General features: G+C 71.4%; 1 protein-coding gene across 2 annotated transcripts; it reads left to right on the forward strand.

The window, feature by feature from the left end:
* Positions 1-1,710: 1,710 nt before the first annotated feature.
* LOC135329703 (laminin subunit beta-2-like) lies at positions 1,711-19,480 on the forward strand. 2 transcript variants are annotated; one of them, XM_064519048.1, is made up of 35 exons: positions 1,711-1,868; positions 3,493-3,543; positions 4,289-4,464; positions 4,606-4,729; positions 4,836-4,909; positions 5,204-5,392; positions 5,473-5,536; positions 5,643-5,845; positions 5,929-6,049; positions 6,253-6,441; positions 6,521-6,700; positions 7,486-7,598; positions 7,859-7,938; positions 8,480-8,636; positions 8,720-8,857; positions 9,019-9,177; positions 9,313-9,434; positions 11,272-11,392; positions 12,026-12,218; positions 12,910-13,053; positions 13,510-13,741; positions 13,827-13,990; positions 14,086-14,310; positions 14,919-15,133; positions 15,221-15,317; positions 16,039-16,417; positions 16,501-16,685; positions 16,759-16,979; positions 17,085-17,288; positions 17,881-18,025; positions 18,104-18,315; positions 18,400-18,537; positions 18,724-18,900; positions 18,978-19,134; positions 19,208-19,480. In XM_064519048.1, exons 2-35 carry the CDS (start codon positions 3,513-3,515, stop codon positions 19,339-19,341), a joined length of 5,463 nt encoding a protein of 1,820 aa, XP_064375118.1. In that variant the 5' UTR covers positions 1,711-1,868; positions 3,493-3,512; the 3' UTR covers positions 19,342-19,480. The 2 variants fall into 2 exon arrangements, with proteins under 2 accessions (XP_064375118.1, XP_064375116.1); XM_064519046.1 differs by lacking the exon at positions 1,711-1,868 and adding an exon at positions 2,144-2,322.
* Positions 19,481-19,543: the final 63 nt, after the last annotated feature.

A 19,543-nucleotide genomic window follows, 5' to 3' on the forward strand; every position in this document is an offset into this window, starting at 1 on the left:
TATGAGAGCCTGTTTGACTGAAGAGTCCTCCAGAAAGGCAGCGATGACCTCCTTGGAGAGGAGGTCTCCTGCCTTGGAGATCTCTGCAGGAGGTTATCACCTGCCTGGGAAACCTGAGCGTGGGCTCAGCTCCCTGCCAGATGAGCGGTGGAGCACGAAGGACCCCTCCTCCCTGGGTTCCTCCTCACCAGCAGCGTACGGATGCTGCTCTTGCTCCTCCAGACAGTTCAGGCTGGCTGAGCTCTGCAAGCCCTCCTGGGAAGTTTCTCCTGGCCTGTGGATCGCTCCTACTGCTCTGTACCTGCTCCCTTTCCCAACAGCCTTGCAGCCCCCCATTGCACAGGGCTCCCCAGGACCCCCAGCCAGGGCCATGCCTTCTCTGGCCCCTTGTCCTTCCAAGCACCCCTTTGCCTCGTTTCCAGCCCCCGTTTGTAGTCAGCCGATTCCTGCTGGTCCTTGTGAGCACATGTAGCCCAACAGCTCCCCTGCCCCAGTGCTTGCTCCCTTAGCCTGACAGCGGATGAGCTGAGCGGGCCGAGCCCTTGCGAAAGAGGCTCTTTGAGGCCAGATGGGTGGGTGTTTCTGGCAGAGGCTCACTTCTGGTGCTTTTCAGCTAGGGCTCCCCCAGGACCAGAGCTGGAGACAAACCCTCTCTGCTTCTCTTTCACCCACGGCTCCCAGCAGCTCTTGTGGTTGGGCCATGGCCATGGCTTACGGGATCTGCCACTGCCCTGGGCCCTCACTGGCCTTTCGCATGGCAAGCCCCCGGGCCTGGCAAGCTCGCGTGCCCCCAGGCCTCCAGCACTGGATTTGTGCTCTGGCTTCTGCCTGTTCTCACCGGCCCGCTCGTGGCACTGCCTGTTACTGAAGCCCTGTGGTCTTGTGCCGAGGGAGCTCTGTGTTCAGCACCATCCCCTTGCTGGAAAGGGTGGGAATGCCTTCCGTTTCTCAGCTCTCCTGAAGGTGTCCAATCTCCCTTGGTGTCTATCTGTCTCTCTTTCTGTCTATCTGAGGATCCCTCTCTGCTGCTCTTAATTTGCTTGCAAGGCCAAATGTCTTGAAAGATCCTGTTACCATCACCTTTATCAGGCTACTTCTGATCTCCTCAAAGCAAATAAGGTTTGCTTGGCAAGATCCCTTTGATACAGACACCATGGCCAGCACTAATGGCTCTTTATCAGTTAATGTTCCAGCTCTCCCCTTGCCTCGCTGCAGCCGGAGCTGGTATGCCTCAGTCACCCCCTGCACCCCGGCAGCCTCGGGGAGGACCCTCAGCTCCTCCCGTTTGCCAGGTTTCTGGGCAGCAGCAGGGCCACGCTCTGCCCTGCGCAGGGACTGGCAGGGTGCTGCCTCCACCTCCCCTGACAGCGGTCCTGGCGGCAGCTGGTCTTGCCCCGCCACACCAGCCGTGGAGCAAGGCGGGAGGTTCACGATGCTGGAGCCGGGAGCTGAAGTCCTTCAGCATGTTGAGGTGAAAGCTGCCCGGGGTCTGGCAGGGCTCAGCCCATGCTCCTTCTGGCTGGGAGCATCCCTGCTGCGCCACGCTGCCTCCGGATGAGCCTGGGCCGGGCATGGGGCCTCCCTCACGCCCCGCTGTCCTGCCTGGGGCCACAGGCTGTCACGTGCCTGCAGCCCCAGGAGCTACCGCTCTATCTTCCCGCGACCTTGCTCACCGGCGTGCGGCCAGGGCTCAGCCTTGGCGTGCAGAGTGCGCAGGACCTCTTCCTTCCTTCAGCCTTGGCTAATAAAAGGCACAATCCCGGCGTGGGAGCGAGGGCTCAGTGCAGCCGTGCAAGCGGGGCTGCCGGCTCGGCGCCCGGCCGCTCGGAGGGCTCCAGGCACCGCCGGCGAGGGCGGCTCTGCTCGCGGTGAGTGGGGCCAGGCTGGTGGGGCTCTGCGGTGCCTGGGGTGCCAGCGCGGGCAGGGAGCAGGAGGCAGCCTGCAGGTGGGTGCGGGGGGAGCGCGGCTGGCGGAAGTGCCTTCATGGAGCTCCCCACCCCTGCAGCGAGCGCCGCCCGGGCCGCGTGTCTCGGTGGCCCCACGGAGACGCCGCGCCGGCTACCGCGCAGCCCCACCGCCAGGCACGGGCCCCCGCACCTGGCCTTTGCCTCACCTTGGCTGAGGCTTGGTGCGGGCAGGTCCCTCCCCTCGCCTGGCACCGCTCGCCGGAGGAGGAGACAGGCGCCGCCGTGCCGGCCGCCCTCCTCCGGGAACAAACAGCTCAGCCCAGCCCGAGCCCGAGCTGAGCGGGTGGCGGGGCCGTGACGGCCTCCCCCCGCGGCCCACCCCGGGGCACGGCCCCGCCAGACCCCAGGCACCCAGGTAGGAGCCAGCCCGCCGCCGGTGGGACGCGCCAGGGCACGGCTCAGCCCCGGGGCTGGGAGCAGGCGTCCGGCCTTGGCGGCACGTGGGAAAACAGCTGCGGCTCCCGGTTGCGGCGCCGGGACTTTGCCCGCGGAGCCGCGGCAAGGGCACGGTGCCCGCAGGGCCGCGCCGGGGCATCGCAGCTGCATCTTGCATCTTCCTGTCTTCCTGGGAAGGTGACGGTGGTGCTGGCCGGGGTGTGCCGGGACCGCCGACGCCTGGGCTGGACGCGGTGGCCCGGCGGGCGGGCGGGTGGCGGGAGCCTCCAGGCAGAAGGAATCGGCAGTGACATTCCCGTAGCCTGGAGACGGCGGTGCCTTTCAGCGGGCAGCGCATTTGAATAAGAATCGGGCGCGGGGAGGGGGGCCGGGAGAGCTGCCCGCTTTCCCATCGCCTCCCTCGCCGGCCGGCTCATTTCGGCGCGGCGCCGTCCGGGGGGCGGCGGGCCTCCGCCACCTCCCGCCACCGGGTCCCCGGCACCGGGCGAGCCAGCCAGACGCCGCAGCCTGCCCAGCCACGCCGGAGCAGGACGCCAGGTACCACCGGGCCCGCAGGGCTCGGGGACCCTCGCGCCGGCACGCGGCCTCGCTGGCCAGTCGGGCTCTGCCCTCGTACCCCCAGGGCCCCCGCCGCCGCTCCGGCCTGGCCGCCGCATGGGGACAGGAAAGATGTGTTTAGGCAGCGCTTGGGCCGGGCTTTGATCCAGCAGTTACACGGTTGGAAACAGGCGGTTACGGCAGACAGGAAAGCACAAAAGGCGATTCTAGCCTAAATTTAACAGCGGGACCTCGGCCAGCCGTCGGGATGGCCTTGCCTGGCCTGCTCTGGCGGCGCTGGCTCTGGCCCCGGCACTGGGACCCTCCAGGGACGCCGGCACCCGAGCCAGCAGCGCTCGCGGGGACGGATCCTCCCTGGGCAGCCCTGAGCAGGGCAGGGGGCCGGCACGGCTGGTGTGGGGCCACGAGGGGCTCGGGACACGGCCACAGCCCCAGGGCTGGGGGCTGAACTGCCCCAGCCCCCTGCCCAGCCCCGCTGCCGTCCCCGGGGTGCTGTGCGGGAGCCGGGGGGTCCCCGGGTTGCAGGAGCCGAGCTCTCAGCCCCGCTGCAGCGCCCTCTCCGTGTCCCCAGGCCAGCGGCCGCGGCTGCCCATGGACCTCCTGGCGCTCGCTCTCCTCCTGGGTAAGTGCTTCGGCAGCGGCACCGTGGGGCACCGTGGGGCGCAGGGAGGGCTGTGGGTGGGGGTGGCCCCCGCAGCAGGGGCGGCAGCGAGGGCCTGGCACTCGGTTGCAAATCCCAGCGAGGAATCCGGGCTGCGCTGAGCCCGCGGGATTAGCGAGCACCTGACCTAGCTCCCGGCTCTCCCTGCCACTGTGCTGCTGGCTGGGGCTCTCCGGCCCCCCAGAGCCCCGCGGGCGGGCGCAGCCCCCCCACGCATGCGTGCACACGGAGCATGCACACGCGGAGCACACGTGCACACATGCAGCGTGCGTGAGCACACGCTCCTGCATGCCTGCCCCCAGGCCTGCAGCACCCGTGCCCCTCGGCACACGGGCTGTGCTCCACAGGAGCCCCTTTCTGCACGCACCACCATCTCTCATGCACGCACAGGCGCTCCCGCACGCACCCCATCCCAGACCCTGCCGCCGGGAGCCCTGCGCCCTTGCTCCCACGTCGTCCCCCCAGGTCCTGCCCCGCCGGCACGCTCGAGGCCCCAGCTGGGCCATCGGCACCTTTCCGGGTCACGGAGCTTCATGCTGCATCAGTGGGTCGGGACGCGGGGATGGGACGGGGTGGCACAGCGGAGGACGGGGGCGCAGGGCGCATCCGTGCTTGGGGGGGGTGGAGGGGCGCAGGACGGCGGGTGCGGGGGGCACGGGTGCCCCAGTGCAGCCCCCCTCCAGGCCCGTCCTCGCGCTCTCGGCAGCCGGGGGGCCCGCGGCGGCGGGCTGGGAGGAGCCCGACCTGTCCCACGGCTGCGCCCAGGGCAGCTGCTACCCGGCCACCGGGAACCTGCTGGTGGGGCGAGCCCAGAGCCTGAGTGCCACCTCCACCTGCGGGCTGCGCGGGCCCCAGGAGTACTGCATCGTCAGCCACCTGCAGGTGAGCCGCGCCGCCCCGGCACGCACGGCCCCGGCACGCGCAGCCCCGGGCACGCACAGCCGGACCCGTGCGGCCCTGGGTGCGGGGGCCGGTGCAGGGCCCGGGCGCCGGCCCCGGATGTTGAGCCGCTCCCCGGCGCAGGACTCTGAGAAATGCTTCACCTGCGACTCGCGGGACCCGGCGCTGCGCGACAGCCACCGCATCGAGAACGTCATCTACCTGAGCGGCCCCGACGGCGAGCGGACCTGGTGGCAGTCGGAGAACGGTGAGGCTGGGCGGGCAGCCAGCCAGCTCGTGGGCACGGGCGGCTGCGGGCCCACGGCGCTGTGGGGCGTGGGGGTGCTGCGGCCATGACCCGTCCGTCCCCGCAGGCGTGGAGCACGTCAGCATCCGCCTGGACCTGGAGGGCGAGTTCCACTTCACCCACCTCATCATGAAGTTCAAGGTAACGGTGCCCGGGAGGGCCCGGGAGGGGGCACGGTGCAGCACGGCATGGCCTGGCACAGCACGGTGCAGCAGGGCACAGCGCGGCACCGTGCAGCCTGGCACGGTGCAGCATGGCCCGGTGCAGCGAAGTGCCCCATGGGGCAGCACGGCAAGGTGCACCAGAGCATGCACGGCATGGTGCAACGTGGGGCAGCAACGGTGCACCGCGGCGCAGCACAGCGCGGCAAGGCACTCTGCAGCCCTGGGAGCCACAGGGCAGCCGGGGCCGCCGTCGCAGCCTCGCCTCCCGCAGACCTTCCGGCCCGCGGCCATGCTGGTGGAGCGCTCGGCCGACTTCGGGCGCACCTGGCGGCCCTACCGCTACTTCGCCTACAACTGCTCCAAGCTGTTCCCCGGCGTCGCGGGCCAGCCGTCGGGGCGCGTCGACGAGGTGCTCTGTGACCAGCGCTACTCCGAGATCGAGCCCTCCAGCCACGGCGAGGTGCGTGGTGCCGGGGTGGCCGGCGCAGGGCTGGGGGCCGGGGGCTGGGGCCTCGCTCACCCGCCCCTCGCTGCCCCCAGGTCATCTTCAAGGTGCTGGACCCCTCCATCCCCGTGGAGGATCCCTACAGCCCCGACATCCAGGGTGCGTGGCGGGGGGGGGGGGGGCGGCGTCCCCGCACCGCCACCTCAGGGGGACGTGGGGAAGGGTGCGCGGGCGGCACGGCAGGTGCTGACGCTGCCGTCCCCAGACCTGCTGCGGGTCACCAACCTGCGGGTGAACCTCACCAAGCTGCACACGCTGGGCGACAACCTGCTGGACTCGCGGCGCGAGGTGCTGCACAAGTACTACTACGCCGTGGATGAGCTGGTGCTGCGCGGCAGCTGCTTCTGCCACGGGCACGCGGCCGAGTGCGCCCCGGCGCCCGGCGCCCCGCACCCCAGCCCCGGCATGGTAAGGCCCCACGCTCCGGGCGCCCAACCGGGTCCCCGCTGGTCTCCGCCAGCCCCGGGGCTGAGCCGGCCGCCTGCCCCCAGGTGCACGGCCGCTGCGTCTGCCAGCACCACACGCAGGGCCTCAACTGCGAGCGCTGCCAGGACTTCTACCACGACCTGCCCTGGCGCCCGGCCCAGGGCACCAGCAGCAACGCCTGCCGCAGTGAGTGCCGCCGGCGTGGGACCCCCCGTGCCCGGGCTGCCCGGGTCCTGCCGGCTGCGCCCAGGGGCTGGGGTGCTGCGTGCCGGGTTTGGGGTCGGGGCACTTCATGTTGGGTTTGGGGCTGGGGTCGGGGTGCTGCGTGCTGGCTTTGGGGGCTGGGGTCGGGGTGCCGCATGCCCCCCCCCCCGGTGCCGTCCCCGCAGAGTGCGACTGCAACGAGCACTCGCGACGGTGCCACTTTGACATGGCCGTGTACCTGGCCACGGGCAACGCCAGCGGGGCCGTGTGCGACGGCTGCCAGCACAACACCATGGGCCGCCGCTGCCACCTCTGCAAGCCCTTCTACTACCGGCACCCGCGCGCCGACATCCGCGCCCCCACCGCCTGCGCCCGTGAGTGCCCGCGGTCCCCCCCCGGCCCCCGCGCGCTGCCCCCCGCGCGCCCAGCCCCACGCGGGCCCTGTCTCCGCAGCCTGCGACTGCGACCCGGCGGGCTCGCTGGACGGGGGCGCCTGCGACGGACACACGGACGCGGCGCTGGGCATGATCGCGGGGCAGTGCCGCTGCAAGGAGAACGTGGCCGGGCCCCGGTGCGACCGCTGCCGCCACGGCGCCTACGGCCTCAGCCAGGGCGACCCGCAGGGCTGCCAGCGTGAGCAGCGCCGCGGGGACGGGCGGGATGGAGGGGTGGGGGATAGAGGAATGGGAGATGAAGGAGTGGGGAATGGACAGATGGGGGATGGAGAGAGAGGGATGGAGGAATGGAGAATGAAGAGATGGGGAATGAAGAGATGGGGATGGAGGGATGGGATGGAGGGATGGGGAATGAAGAGATGGGGATGGAGGGATGGGATGGAGGGATGGGGAATGGAGGGATGAGAGATGGAGGGATGGGGAATGAAGGGACAGGGGATGGGGGATGGAGAATGAAGGGACGGGGGATGGAGGGATGAGGAATGAGGGGATGGGGATGGAGGGATGAGGAATGGAGGGATGGGGAATAAAGGGATGAGAGATGGAGGGATGGGGAATGAAGGGACAGGGGATGGGGGATGGAGAATGAAGGGACGGGGGATGGAGGGATGAGGAATGAGGGGATGGGGATGGAGGGATGAGGAATGGAGGGATGGGGAATAAAGGGATGGGGATGGAGGGATGGGGAATGGAGGGATGGGGATGGAGAGATGTGGGATGGAGGGATGGGGAATGGAAGGGGGATGGAGCGATGGGATGGAGGGATGTGGGATGGAGAAATAGGATGAGGGATGGGATGGAAGGATGGGATGGAGGGATGGGGCCAGGGTCGGCTCAGGGCTGTGGGGCTGCTGGGGGGTGGGCAGCAACGGTGCGGCATGGTGTGGCATGGGGCGGGTGACGGAGTGAGCCTGTGGCCGCGGTGCCAGCCCGCGGTGTGTGCGTGTGCGTGTGCGTGGGCAGCGTGCCGGTGCGACCCGCGGGGCACCGTGGCGGGCAGCTCCCCCTGCGACCCCATCAGCGGCGACTGCTACTGCAAGCGCTTCGTGGCCGGGCGCTCCTGCAGCCAGTGCGTGGTGAGTGCCGCCAGCCCCACGGCTCTGCCCCACAGCCCTGCCCTGCAGCCAGCCCCACAGCACTGCCCCACATCCTTACCCCATGGCTGTCCCTGCTGCATGGCCCTGTGCCACATCCCTGCCCCACACCTTGCCCTACAGCTTGCTTGCCCTGCCCCATGGGTGCCCCTGCTGCCCGGTGCTGCCCTGTGGCCCTGGCCCCCCGCCTGCCCCCAGGGGGCCACCCACCCCCTCCCCATCTGACCCCCGTCTCACTGCAGCCCGAGTTCTGGGGCCTGAGCTACGACGTGGGGGGCTGCCGGCCCTGTGCCTGCGACTTTGGGGGAGCCTACAATAACCGGTGGGGCCCGCGGCGCCCGCGGCACGGCTCGCCGGGGACGGGCCCGGAGCCTGGGCTGGGGACACGGCTGGGGGCTAGATGGGGAATGAGGGAGGGATGGGGACAGGCACGGCGAGATGCAGGGATGGGACATGGATGGGGAGGCAGATGGGGCTGGGATGGATGGGGACAGGGAGGGATGGGACAGGGATGAGCGGGGGAGGACAGGGAGGAAGGGGTGGGGCAGGGATGGAGGAATACGGATGGGGATGGAGGGATGTGGCAGGATCCCAGGAGACGGATCCCTGGGACAGGGAGGGAGGGATGGGAACAAGGACAGAGGGACAGGGACAGGGATAGAGGGATGCGGCAGGATGGGGACAGGGAGGGAGAGCCAGGAGAGAGATGGAGGGTTGTGGCGGGGATGGAAGGATGGGCATGGGGAGGGAGGGACGGGACGAACCAGGGGGCTGCTGGATGGGGCTGGTGGGCAAGGCCAGAGCCAGGCAGCGGGCATGGATGGATGGACAGACGGCTGGAGGGCCGGGCCGGTCACCCCCAGGTGCTCCATGGAGGATGGCGCCTGTCCCTGCCGTCCCCACCTCATGGGGCGGCAGTGCGACCAGGTGCAGCCCGGCTTCTTCTGCGCCCCCCTCGACTACTACACCTACGAGGCCGAGCAGGCCACGGGCCATGGGCCCGGCCACCCCCAGCTCCCGGTGAGTACCCCGGCACCCGGGGGCCCCAGGGAGCCCCGTCGGCCCGCCGGCACCCTGCCACCCCCGACGCCCCGTCCCCGCAGGGTGCCGTCCGGGCCGAGGCGCCCCTGGACTGCCTGGAGTACTACAACGGGGTGCCCAGCGGGCGGAAAGGGCGCTCGCGGCACCGCCGCAGCCCCCCGCGCGCCCCATCTCGCCGCGGCCGCCAGCAGCCCCCCAAGGTACCCAGGGGGCCGGGTGGGGCGGGACGTGCTGGGCTGGCATGGAGTGGGTGGGGGCAGCCGTGGGGCAGAAGACGGGGGGGGATCGGGGTGGTGCAGGGAGAGGGGCCGGCACGGGGCAGGGTCGGGGCTGGGATGGGCTCAGCTGTGCCGGTGCCCAGCCCGACGTGGAGGAGGTGGCCCGGGACGGAGCTGGGCGCATGGTGACGTGGACGGGGCCCGGGTTCGCCCGTGTGCGGGACGGTGCTGGCCTGACCTTCCACGTCGACAACGTGCCCTACCCCATGGAGTACGAGATCCTGCTGCGCTACGAGCCTGAGGTGAGCCCAGCCCCGGGCAATGTTGTCCGTGGGTCAGGAGCCGTCTGGGGCACGCGCCATGCGGGTGTGCACTGTGGGGCAGGCAGCCCGCACGCGCCGCGCAGCCCCCGACGGCCCCCTCGCCTCTCGTCGCAGTCGGCCGAGGACTGGGAGGCCGTGGTCAGCGTCAGCTCCCAGGCGCTGCCCACCAGCCCGCGCTGCGGGAACCTGCTGCCCTCCGAGCAGATGTACCGCGAGAGCCTGCCGCACACCCAGAGGTGAGGGACGGGGACGGGGATGGGGATGGGGATGGGGACAGTGCTGCCGCACACCCAGAGGTGAGGGACAGGGATGGGGATGGGGATGGGGATGGGGACAGTGCTGCCGCACACCCAGAGGTGAGGGACAGGGATGGGGATGGGGACAGGCCTGCCGCACACCCAGAGGTGAGGGACAGGGATGGGGATGGGGACAGTACTGCCGCACACCCAGAGGTGAGGGACGGGGATGGGGATGGGGATGGGGATGGGGACGGGGATGGGGATGGGGATGGGGACAGTGCTGCCGCACACCCAGAGGTGAGGGACAGGGATGGGGATGGGGACAGGCCTGCCGCACACCCAGAGGTGAGGGACAGGGATGGGGATGGGGACAGTACTGCCGCACACCCAGAGGTGAGGGACGGGGACGGGGATGGGGATGGGGATGGGGACGGGGATGGGGATGGGGATGGGGACAGTGCTGCCGCACACCCAGAGGTGAGGGACAGGGATGGGGATGGGGACAGGCCTGCCGCACACCCAGAGGTGAGGGACAGGGATGGGGATGGGGACAGTACTGCCGCACACCCAGAGGTGAGGGACGGGGATGGGGATGGGGATGGGGACAGTGCTGCCGCACACCCAGAGGTGAGGGACAGGGATGGGGATGGGGACAGGCCTGCCGCACACCCAGAGGTGAGGGACAGGGATGGGGATGGGGACAGTACTGCCGCACACCCAGAGGTGAGGGACAGGGATGGGGATGGGGACAGTACTGCCGCACACCCAGAGGTGAGGGACGGGGATGGGGATGGGGATGGGGACAGTGCTGCCGCACACCCAGAGGTGAGGGACAGGGATGGGGATGGGGACAGGCCTGCCGCACACCCAGAGGTGAGGGACAGGGATGGGGATGGGGACAGTACTGCCGCACACCCAGAGGTGAGGGACAGGGATGGGGATGGGGATGGGGACAGTGCTGCCGCACACCCAGAGGTGAGGGACAGGGATGGGGATGGGGACAGTGCTGCCGCACACCCAGAGGTGAGGGACAGGGATGGGGATGGGGACAGTGCTGCCGCACACCCAGAGGTGAGGGACAGGGATGGGGATGGGGACAGGCCTGCTGCACACCCAGAGGTGAGGGACAGGGATGGGGATGGGGACAGTACTGCCGCACACCCAGAGGTGAGGGACGGGGATGGGGATGGGGATGGGGACAGTGCTGCCGCACACCCAGAGGTGAGGGACAGGGATGGGGATGGGGACAGTGCTGCCGCACACCCAGAGGTGAGGGACAGGGATGGGGATGGGGACAGGCCTGCTGCACACCCAGAGGTGAGGGACAGGGATGGGGATGGGGACAGTACTGCCGCACACCCAGAGGTGAGGGACGGGGATGGGGATGGGGACAGGCCTGCTGCACACCCAGAGGTGAGGGACAGGGATGGGGATGGGGACAGGCCTGCTGCACACCCAGAGGTGAGGGACAGGGATGGGGATGGGGACAGTACTGCCGCACACCCAGAGGTGAGGGACGGGGATGGGGATGGGGATGGGGACAGAGCTACCACACACCCAGAGGTGAGGGTTGGGGATGGGGACAAGTACAGGAGAGGGATGGGGAGAGGTGACAGCTCTGCCACACATCCAGAAGTGATGGACAGGGATGGCAATGGTATTGGGGACAGCATGGGAAGGGGGACAGTGCTGCTGCACACAAAGGTGAGGGATGGGGGCAAGATGGGGATGGGGACAGAGGCAGGGAAGGCGGCCCAGTCCTGCCGCACAGGGTTGTCCCCCTGCCATGCCCGTGGTGCCGGGGCGCTGTGTCCTGACGCCTGCCTCCGCGCAGGTACGTGCTGCTCTCCCGGCCCTTCTGCTTCGAGCCCAGCACCCCGTACGAGGTGGCCGTGCGGCTGCAGCGGGCCGGCGTCACCCAGCGCCACCCCAGCGCCTTCATCCTCATCGACTCGGTAAGGGGGCAGGGGGCGGATGGGGTGAAGAGCAGGGCCTGGGGACTGCGGGGCGGGCAGGGACCCCGGACTGCTCTCAGCCTGGAGCTGTGTGTGGGGCTGGGAGTGGGGCTGGGGACAGGGAGGGAGACGAGAATGGGGATAGGGACAGTGATGGGGATGCCAGTGGGCACGTTGATGGAATGGGGCTGGGGGCATCAATGGGGATATCAATGGGGATGGGGTTGTCAATGGAGCTGGGGTTATCAATGGGGCTGGGGTTGTCAATGGGGCTATCAATAGGGCTGGGGATGCCAGTGGGGATGGGAATATCACTGGGGCTGGGGAGGTCGATGAGGATGGGGATATCAGTCGGTCTGGGGGAGTCAGTGGGGATGAGGGATATCAGTGGGGCTGGGGAGTTCGAGGGGGCTGGGGACGTTGATGGAACTGGGGCAGGGGGTGTCAGTGGGGCTAGGGGGTATCAATGGGGCAGGGGCGGACGAGCCCCCCGCGGGGTGGGGGCTGCACCGTGCGGATGGGGGACGGGCCCCACACGCGGGGACAGTCCCGCTGAGCCCGGCATCGGGGCTGCTCTGCCCCTGGCCCCGCGGGGCTGCGCCCGCCTCCCACCACCCCGCTCTGCCGCCGCAGCTGGTGCTCCTGCCGCGGGTGCCCGAGCTGCCGGGCTTCGAGGGCGCGGAGGCGGCGGCCGCGCAGCGCCGCCAGGACCTGGAGCGCTACCGGTGCCTGGAGGCTTTCCGCATGGTGCCACCGCCCGCCTTGGCCGAGGCCTGCGCCCGCCTCGTCTGCAGCGTCTCGGCCCTGCTGCACGACGGGGCGCTGCGTGAGTGGGGCCGCGGCACCGCCCGGGCGGCCGGGGGGCTGCTGTGTGGGTTGGGGGGGGCATGGCAATTGCGGTGGGTCAGGGGTACCCTGTGCAGTGAGTCAGGATGGGGCTGTGCCCATTGTAATGGGTCAGGATGGGGCCATGCCCCTTGGATGGGGGGGCAGGGGTATCTGGTGCAGTGGGTTAGGATGGGACTATGCCCCTTGCAGTGGGTCAGGATGGGGCCATGCTCTTTGCAGGGGGGACAGGGGTGGCAGGGGTACCTGGTGCAGTGGGTCAGGATGGGGCCATGCTCTTTGCAGGGGGGACAGGGGTGGCAGGGGTACCTGGTGCAGTGGGTCAGGATGGGGCCGTGCCCATTGCAGTGAGTCAGGAATGGGCCATGCCCCTTGCAAAGGGGCCAGAGGTACCCGGTGCAGTGGGTCAGGATGGGGCCGTGCCCCTTGTGGGCATGGCAGGATGGGGCCATGCCCCTTGCAGTGGGTCAGGGGTACCCTGTGCAGTGGGTCAGCATGGAGCCATGCCCCTTAGAGGAGGGGGCAGGGGTACCTGGTGCAGTGGGTCAGGATGGGGCCATGCCCCTTTGGGGGGTGGGGGGCAGGAGTACCTGGTGCAGTGGGTCGGGATGGGGCCGTGCCCCTGGCGGGGGGCAGGCCGGCCCCACTCCACGCCGCTCCCCCTCCCGCAGCCTGCCAGTGCGACCCGCAGGGCTCCCGCAGCGGCGTGTGCCAGGCGCTGGGCGGGCAGTGCCAGTGCAAGCCCCACGTCGTCGGGCGCCGCTGCCACCGCTGCGCCCCTGGCAGCTACGGCTTCGGGCCCCTGGGCTGCAGCCGTGAGTAGTGGGTCGGGGTGCGCCGGGCGCCCTGCTGTCCTGTGCGGGGCCCCTGCGCTGGCAGTGGCGGTGCCCTGGGTCCCCAGCCATGCGCGTCCTCCTGTCTGTCTGCCCGGTGGGGCCCCACCGTCCTGCATGGGTCCGGGTGTCGCTCTGGCTTGCAATCACCACCGATCCGTCCGTCTGTCCGTCTGGGCATCTGTCTCAGCCCTGCTGCCCTGCAGCCTGTGGGGTGGGCATGCTGTGGGTCCAAGTCTCCCATCTGTCTGTCCATCTGTCCTTCCATCTATCCGTTGGAGGCCTGCTGTCCTGCATGGGCTGGGCTCACCCGTCCCTCCGCCCCTCCATGTCCCCGTGTCCCCCTGCCCTGCCGCCCGTGGGCTGGGTGCGCCCCGGGTCCCCCCATCTGTCCGTCCCTCTGTCCGTGCGTCTGACGCGAACGGCTCCGTCCCGCAGCCTGCGCCTGCTCCCCCGAGGGCTCGGTGTCACAGACGTGCGACGCGGCGAGCGGGCAGTGCCGGTGCCAGCCCGGCGCCGTGGGCCGCCAGTGCGACCGCTGCCAGCCGGGCCACTGGGGCTTCCCGGCCTGCCGGCCCTGCCAGTGCAACGGGCACGCCGAGGACTGCGACCCCGGCACGGGCGCCTGCCACCACTGCCGCGACCACACCGCTGGGCGGCACTGCGAGAGGTGAGCGGGACAGGGCGGCACGGCCGTGCCACGCCGCGGGGGGACGTCCCCGTGCCCCCCGGCCGCTCAGCCCCAGTCCTTGCAGGTGCCAGGATGGCTACTACGGGGACCCGGTGCTGGGCTCGGGGCAGCAGTGCCGGCCCTGCCCCTGCCCCGGCTTCCCCGGCACGCGGCACTACCACGGGAGCGCCTGCCACGCCGACCAGGAGACCGGCCACATCGTGTGCCTCTGCGCGCCCGGATACGCCGGTGAGGGGCGCCGCGCCGGGGGCTTCGGCGCCGGGGATGCTCCGGGGGGTGCCGGGCGCCAGCAGCACCCACGGGCCCTCCGCCGCTCCCCGCAGGGCCACGCTGCGACCGCTGCTCCCCCGGGTACTTTGGGGCGCCGGAGACGGAGGGGGGTGTCTGCCGGCCCTGCCAGTGCAACAACAACATCGACGCCAGCGACCCGGGGGCCTGCGACCCCCGCACGGGGCACTGTCTGCGCTGCCTGTACCACACCGCCGGCCCCCGCTGCGCCGAGTGCCAGCCCGGCTACTACGGCAATGCCCTGCAACGCAGCTGCCGGCGTGAGTGGGGCCCCACGGAGCCCGAGGGCTGGGGACAGGGGCTGTGCAGGGATTTTGGGGCCATGCAAGGGGCCAGGGCCATGCAGGGGTCTGGGGCTGTGCAGGAGTTTGGAGCTGTGCGGGCTGTGCAAGGGGTCGGGGCCTTGCAAGGGGTTTGGAGCAGTGCTGGGGTTTTGGGGCCGTGCAAGGGGTGGGGGCCGTGCAGGAATTTGGGGCCATGCAGGGGTTTTGGGCCATGCAGGGTTTGGGGCTGTGTTGGGGACTGGGGTCATGCAAGGAATTAGGGTCATGCAAGGGGGTTGGGGCTGTGCAAGGGGTCGGGGACGTGCAGGGATTTGGGGCAGTGCAGGGGTTTGGGGCCATGCAAGGGGTGGGAACCAGGTGGGGGTCAGGGTTGTGCAGGGGGCTGGGGCTGTGCAGTCTTTGGGGTCACCTGTGGGTCCAGGACCCTGCAGGGGGTTCGGGGCGGTGCAGGGGGTCGGTGCCAGGCAGAGCGCTGCTCCCGGCCGGCAGGGACGCCGGGGTTGGGGTTGGCGTGCCGGGAGGCCATCGCCGGGGCAGGGGACAGTGGGCAGAGCCAGCACCCCACGCGGCCGCCCACCCCACAGGCTGCGGCTGCGACCCGCGGGGGACGCTGGCCTCGCACTGCGCCGCGGGCGCCTGCACCTGTGACCGAGCCTCGGGCGCCTGCGCCTGCCGCCCCAACGTGGTGGGCAAGAGCTGCGACCGCTGCGCGCCCCACTTCTGGAGCCTGGGGGGGCCGGGGGGCTGCGAGCCCTGCGGCTGTCACCCCACGCACGCCCTGCACCCCGCCTGCGACGCGGTGAGTCCCCCGCGCCCACTGGTGCTGTGGCTCCGCCGCCCCCGGGGCCGTGCCGCAGCCCGGCTGAGCGCGCGGCTCTCGCTGCAGGTCACGGGGCAGTGCCTGTGCCGCCCCGGCTTCGGGGGCCGCCTCTGCTCCCAGTGCCAGCAGCATCACTGGGGCGACCCTGAGCTGGAGTGCCGAGGTGGGAGAGTGTCCAAGGGTGCTGGGGACGGGGGGCAGCTGGAAGATGGGGGCCCTGGGGACATGAGGGGCCTTGGGGACACGGGGGGTCTGGGGACATGGAGGGATGCTAGGGTCTCGGGGGTCCCTGGGGTCATGGTGGCACCCTGGGGACATGGGGTCCTGGGGTCATGGTGGGACCTTGGGGACACAGGGGTTAGGGGACATGGTGACACCCTGGAGACATGGGAACCTGGGGTCATGGGGTTCCCTGGGGACATGGTGGGACCCCGGGGACGCAGAGACCTGGGACATGGTGGGATCCTGGGGACAGAGAGACCCTGGGGACATGGTGGGATGAGGAGGTCTTGGGGGTCAGGGGCTTGGGGCCATGGGGGCACCCCAGAGCTGTGGGAACCTGGGGTCATGGGGTTCCCTGGGGACGCGGTGTGACCCCGGGGACTCAGAGACCCTGGGACATGGTGGGATGCTGAGGTCTTGGTGGTCCCTGGGGCCATGGGGGACCCTGGGGCGACAGTGGGACCCGGGGACAGAGGGGCCCTGGGGACATGGTGGGATGCTGGGGACACGGGGGACCCTGGAGACCTCATGGGACCCTGGGCTTACGGGGGCCCCTGGGCTCACGGGGGGTCTCAGGGATGCGGGGACATGGGGGACGTGGCAGTAGGCTGGGGAGGCAGGGGCTGCGCGGCGGCGGGGCGCGACGGTGCCTGTCCCCGCAGCCTGCGAGTGCGAGCCGCTGGGCGCCGAGAGCCCGCAGTGCGAGCGGGCCAGCGGGCAGTGCCGGTGCCGGCCGGGCTTCGGGGGGCCGCGCTGCGACCGCTGCCAGCGGGGCTACCAGGACTCCTTCCCCCGCTGCTCACCCTGCCACCCCTGCTTCGGGCGCTGGGACCCAGCACTGGGCGGCCTGCGGGACGGGCTGCGGCGGCTGCGGGCGCAGGCACGGGCGCTGCTCGAGGGGGGCCCCGCGCCGCCGCCGAGCCCCCACCGCCTGCGGGTGCTGCAGGAGGCCCTGGGGCGCCTGGGGCTGCTGCTGGGCCAGGGGGGCAGCGCCAGCGCCCCGCTGCTGCACCGCCTGGGCGACCGACTGGATGACAGCAGGCGAGTGTGGGGCGCCGTGGGGCCGGGCGCCACTGTGGGGCGCGGGGAGCTCCGAGGGGGCCTTGAGACCCGGCTGCCCACAGGATGGAGCTGGACGACGTCTGGAAGCAGCTGCAGGAGCTGGAGCGGCATCTGGAGCAGCTGGCGAGCGGGGACGCACGGCGCCGCGAGCGGCTGGCCGGGCTGAGCCGGGAGCTGGGCGAGCTCAACCGCACCGCGTCCCGCCTCGACGGCGCCCTGGACACCGTGCCGGGTGCCGGCTTCGGAGGTGAGCACCGCGGGCGAGGGGCCAGTGGCGGCCGGGTCTGGCCAGGCCCTGACGCCACTGCTGCCGCCCGCAGAGTCCTACCAGCGCGTGACGGCAGCAGCGGCGGCGGCGCGGCAGGCGGAGGAGCGGGCGGTGGGCGCGCTGAGCCAGGCACAGGCCACGCGGCGGGTGGCCGAGCGGGTGCTGCGGCGCCGGGGCAACGCTTTCCGCCGCGGTGCGGCCGCCCAGCGCCAGTCTCTGCGGGAGGCGCGGAAGCGGGTGGCCGGGCTCGACGTGGCCGGCATCAACGCCAAGGTGAGAGCGGCGCGGGGCGCCGGCGGGCGCACGGCGTGGTGGGACGCCCCACCGCCCCTCCGTGCTGCGCGCCCTGGCTCAGCCCCGCGCGTCACCGCCCTGCAGATCTGCGGGGCGCCCGGGGACCGGAGCTGCGCACGAGCCCCCTGCGGAGGAGCCTTGTGCCGGGACAGCGCCGGCGGCCGGCACTGCGGGGGCGTGGGGTGCATGGGTGCCCTGCCCGTGGCCGCGCGCGCCCTGAGCAGTGCCCGCAACACCTCGCAGCAGCTGGACGTGGCTCTGGGACAGCTGAGCGCTGCGGCACGCAAGGTAGGGGCGATGGGGCATGGCCCCATGTGCCTCCCCGCAGGCACGGCCTGGCCCTGCACATGCCCCACTGCGTCCTCGCTGTCCCTCCAATGTCCTTGCTGTGCCCCTGAGTTTGGCCCCTGCACAGCCTCCTCCTGCCCCCCCTGCACGTCCCTTGTGTCCCCTTGAATGGCCCCCTTGTTCCCTTTGCACGTGCCACTTGTGCCCTATTTGTGCCCCCTTGCATGCCCCCTTGTGCCCCTTTGCATGTCCCACTTGTGCCTGTTCTATGCCTCCTTGCACATCCCACTCGTGCCCCATTTGTGCCCCCTTGCATGTCCCCTTGTGTCCCTTTGCATCTCCTACCTGTGCCCTCTCTGTGCCCCTTGCAAGTTCCCCTTGTGCCTCTTTGTACATCCTGCTTGTGCCCTATTTGCGCCCCCTTGCATGTCCCCTTGTGCCCCTTTGCACGTCCCTCCTGTGCCCTTCCCTCGCATGCCCGTTGCACCCCTTGCACGCTCCCCTTTTATGTCCCCTTGTGCCCCTTTGCATGTCCCCATGCCACCACTGCGCCTTGTGCATGCCCTCCACCCAGCGCCCCATTGCCCCCCAGATGCAGGAGGTGCAGGATCTGGCGCGGGGCGCGCGGAGCCGAGCCGAGGAGGCGCTGGGGCGCTCGCAGGCAGCCCGCAGCCGGGCGGAGAAGGCCACGGCGCAGCTGCGGGACTTCATCCGCCGCATCAAGGCCTTCCTGGCAGGTAGGGCCGGGCGCCAGGTGCCGGGTGCAGGGCGACACGGTGCCCACGCTGTGCACTGCCCCGCTCATGTCTCCGCAGAGGAGGGAGCCGACCCGGCCAGCATCGAGCTGGTGGCCCGGCAGGTGCTGAACATCTCCCTGCCCAGCAGCCCCGGCAGGATCCAGGAGCTGCTGCGCGAGATCCGGGAGAGCATCGGGCAGCTGGACGGGGTGGACGCGGTGCTGAACAGCACGGCGCAGGGGCTGGCTGCCGCCCGCCGCCTCCTGGCGCAGGGGCAGGAGGCCAGGCGAGTGCCGGGGGCCGCGGGGTCCCGGCTTCGCGGGACGAGCCGGCCCCGGCGCAGGGGCTGGAGCTGCCGGTGTCTCCGCAGGCAGCGGGCGGAGGCCGTGCGGGACGCGCTGGCGGGGACGCGGCAGGCGCTGCAGGCAGCACAGGCGCAGGTGGCGGCGGCAGGCGGTGCGCTGCGGGGCGCCAGGGACGCCATCCGCTCGGCGGAGAGCCGGGCCAAGGAGGTGCGGGGCCGCCGGGGCCGGGGGTGCCGGGGCTGGGGGTACCCTGGGGGAGGATGCCGTGCCGTGAGCATGCCAGGGCGGCAAGGCCAGTGCCCCGGGGCCACGGGAGCGGGGCAGGCGGCGGGTTGCCGCACGTGCCGGTGGGTGGCCGTGCGTGCCGGCAGCCCGGTGCCCCCGCTCGCCCAGGCGGAGCGCAAGCTGCAGGCGCTGGAGGGGAAGGAGCAGCGGGTGCAGAAGCGGCTGCGGGAGCTGGCGCAGCGCGTCGCCGCCCTGCGGGAGCGGAGCCAGGATGGCCGGCGCTTGGCGCAGCGGGCCGAGGAGCAGGCGCAGCTGGCCACCGCCGCCGCGGGGACACTTGGCCAGGTGAGCGCTGGGACAGAGCGGCGTGGCGGTGGCGGTGGCGGTGGCCTGGCCTCACTCACGGCACTGCTGCGCCGCAGGACCTGGCGCAGGTGACGCAGCGGTACCTGCTGCTGCGGGGCCGGGTGAGCGAGCTGCACGGCGCTGCCCCGGGCGCCCGGCAGCGCGTGCTGCGGATCACACAGCAGGCCCAGGACCTGCTGGACAAGGCCAACAGCAGCAAGAGGAAGCTGGAAGGTAGGGGGGCACCGGGGCGGGCGGGCGGCGGGCGCAGCGCCCGGCCGGGCCCCCACGCCGCCCGTCCCCGCAGAGCTGGAGCAGCACTTCGGCGCCAACGAGCAGGCCATGGCGGCGAGGGCGACGCGGCTGCAGGCGCTGGAGCGGCGGGTCTCGGGGCTACTGGAGGAGATCCGGGAGAGGGCCAACGCTTACGCCACCTGCTAGGGCGCCCCGCGGCCCGCCGGGCGCCCCCTCCGCGGGCAGCGCCGGGCGCCGGGGCCGCCCCGTCGGGGGGCAGCGCTGCCCCGCGCCCCGGCGGCTCTGTAACACCGCGCCGCCGCCGAATAAAGCCCCGAGCCGCGGCCGCGCCGCTCTCTGGTGTCTCGTCTGGGGATCCGCTGGGAGGGGACGGGACGGGACGGGACGG

This window comes from Dromaius novaehollandiae, chromosome 12 (genome assembly GCF_036370855.1).
Source record: "Dromaius novaehollandiae isolate bDroNov1 chromosome 12, bDroNov1.hap1, whole genome shotgun sequence".
Classification (NCBI taxonomy): Eukaryota; Metazoa; Chordata; class Aves; order Casuariiformes; family Dromaiidae; genus Dromaius; species Dromaius novaehollandiae.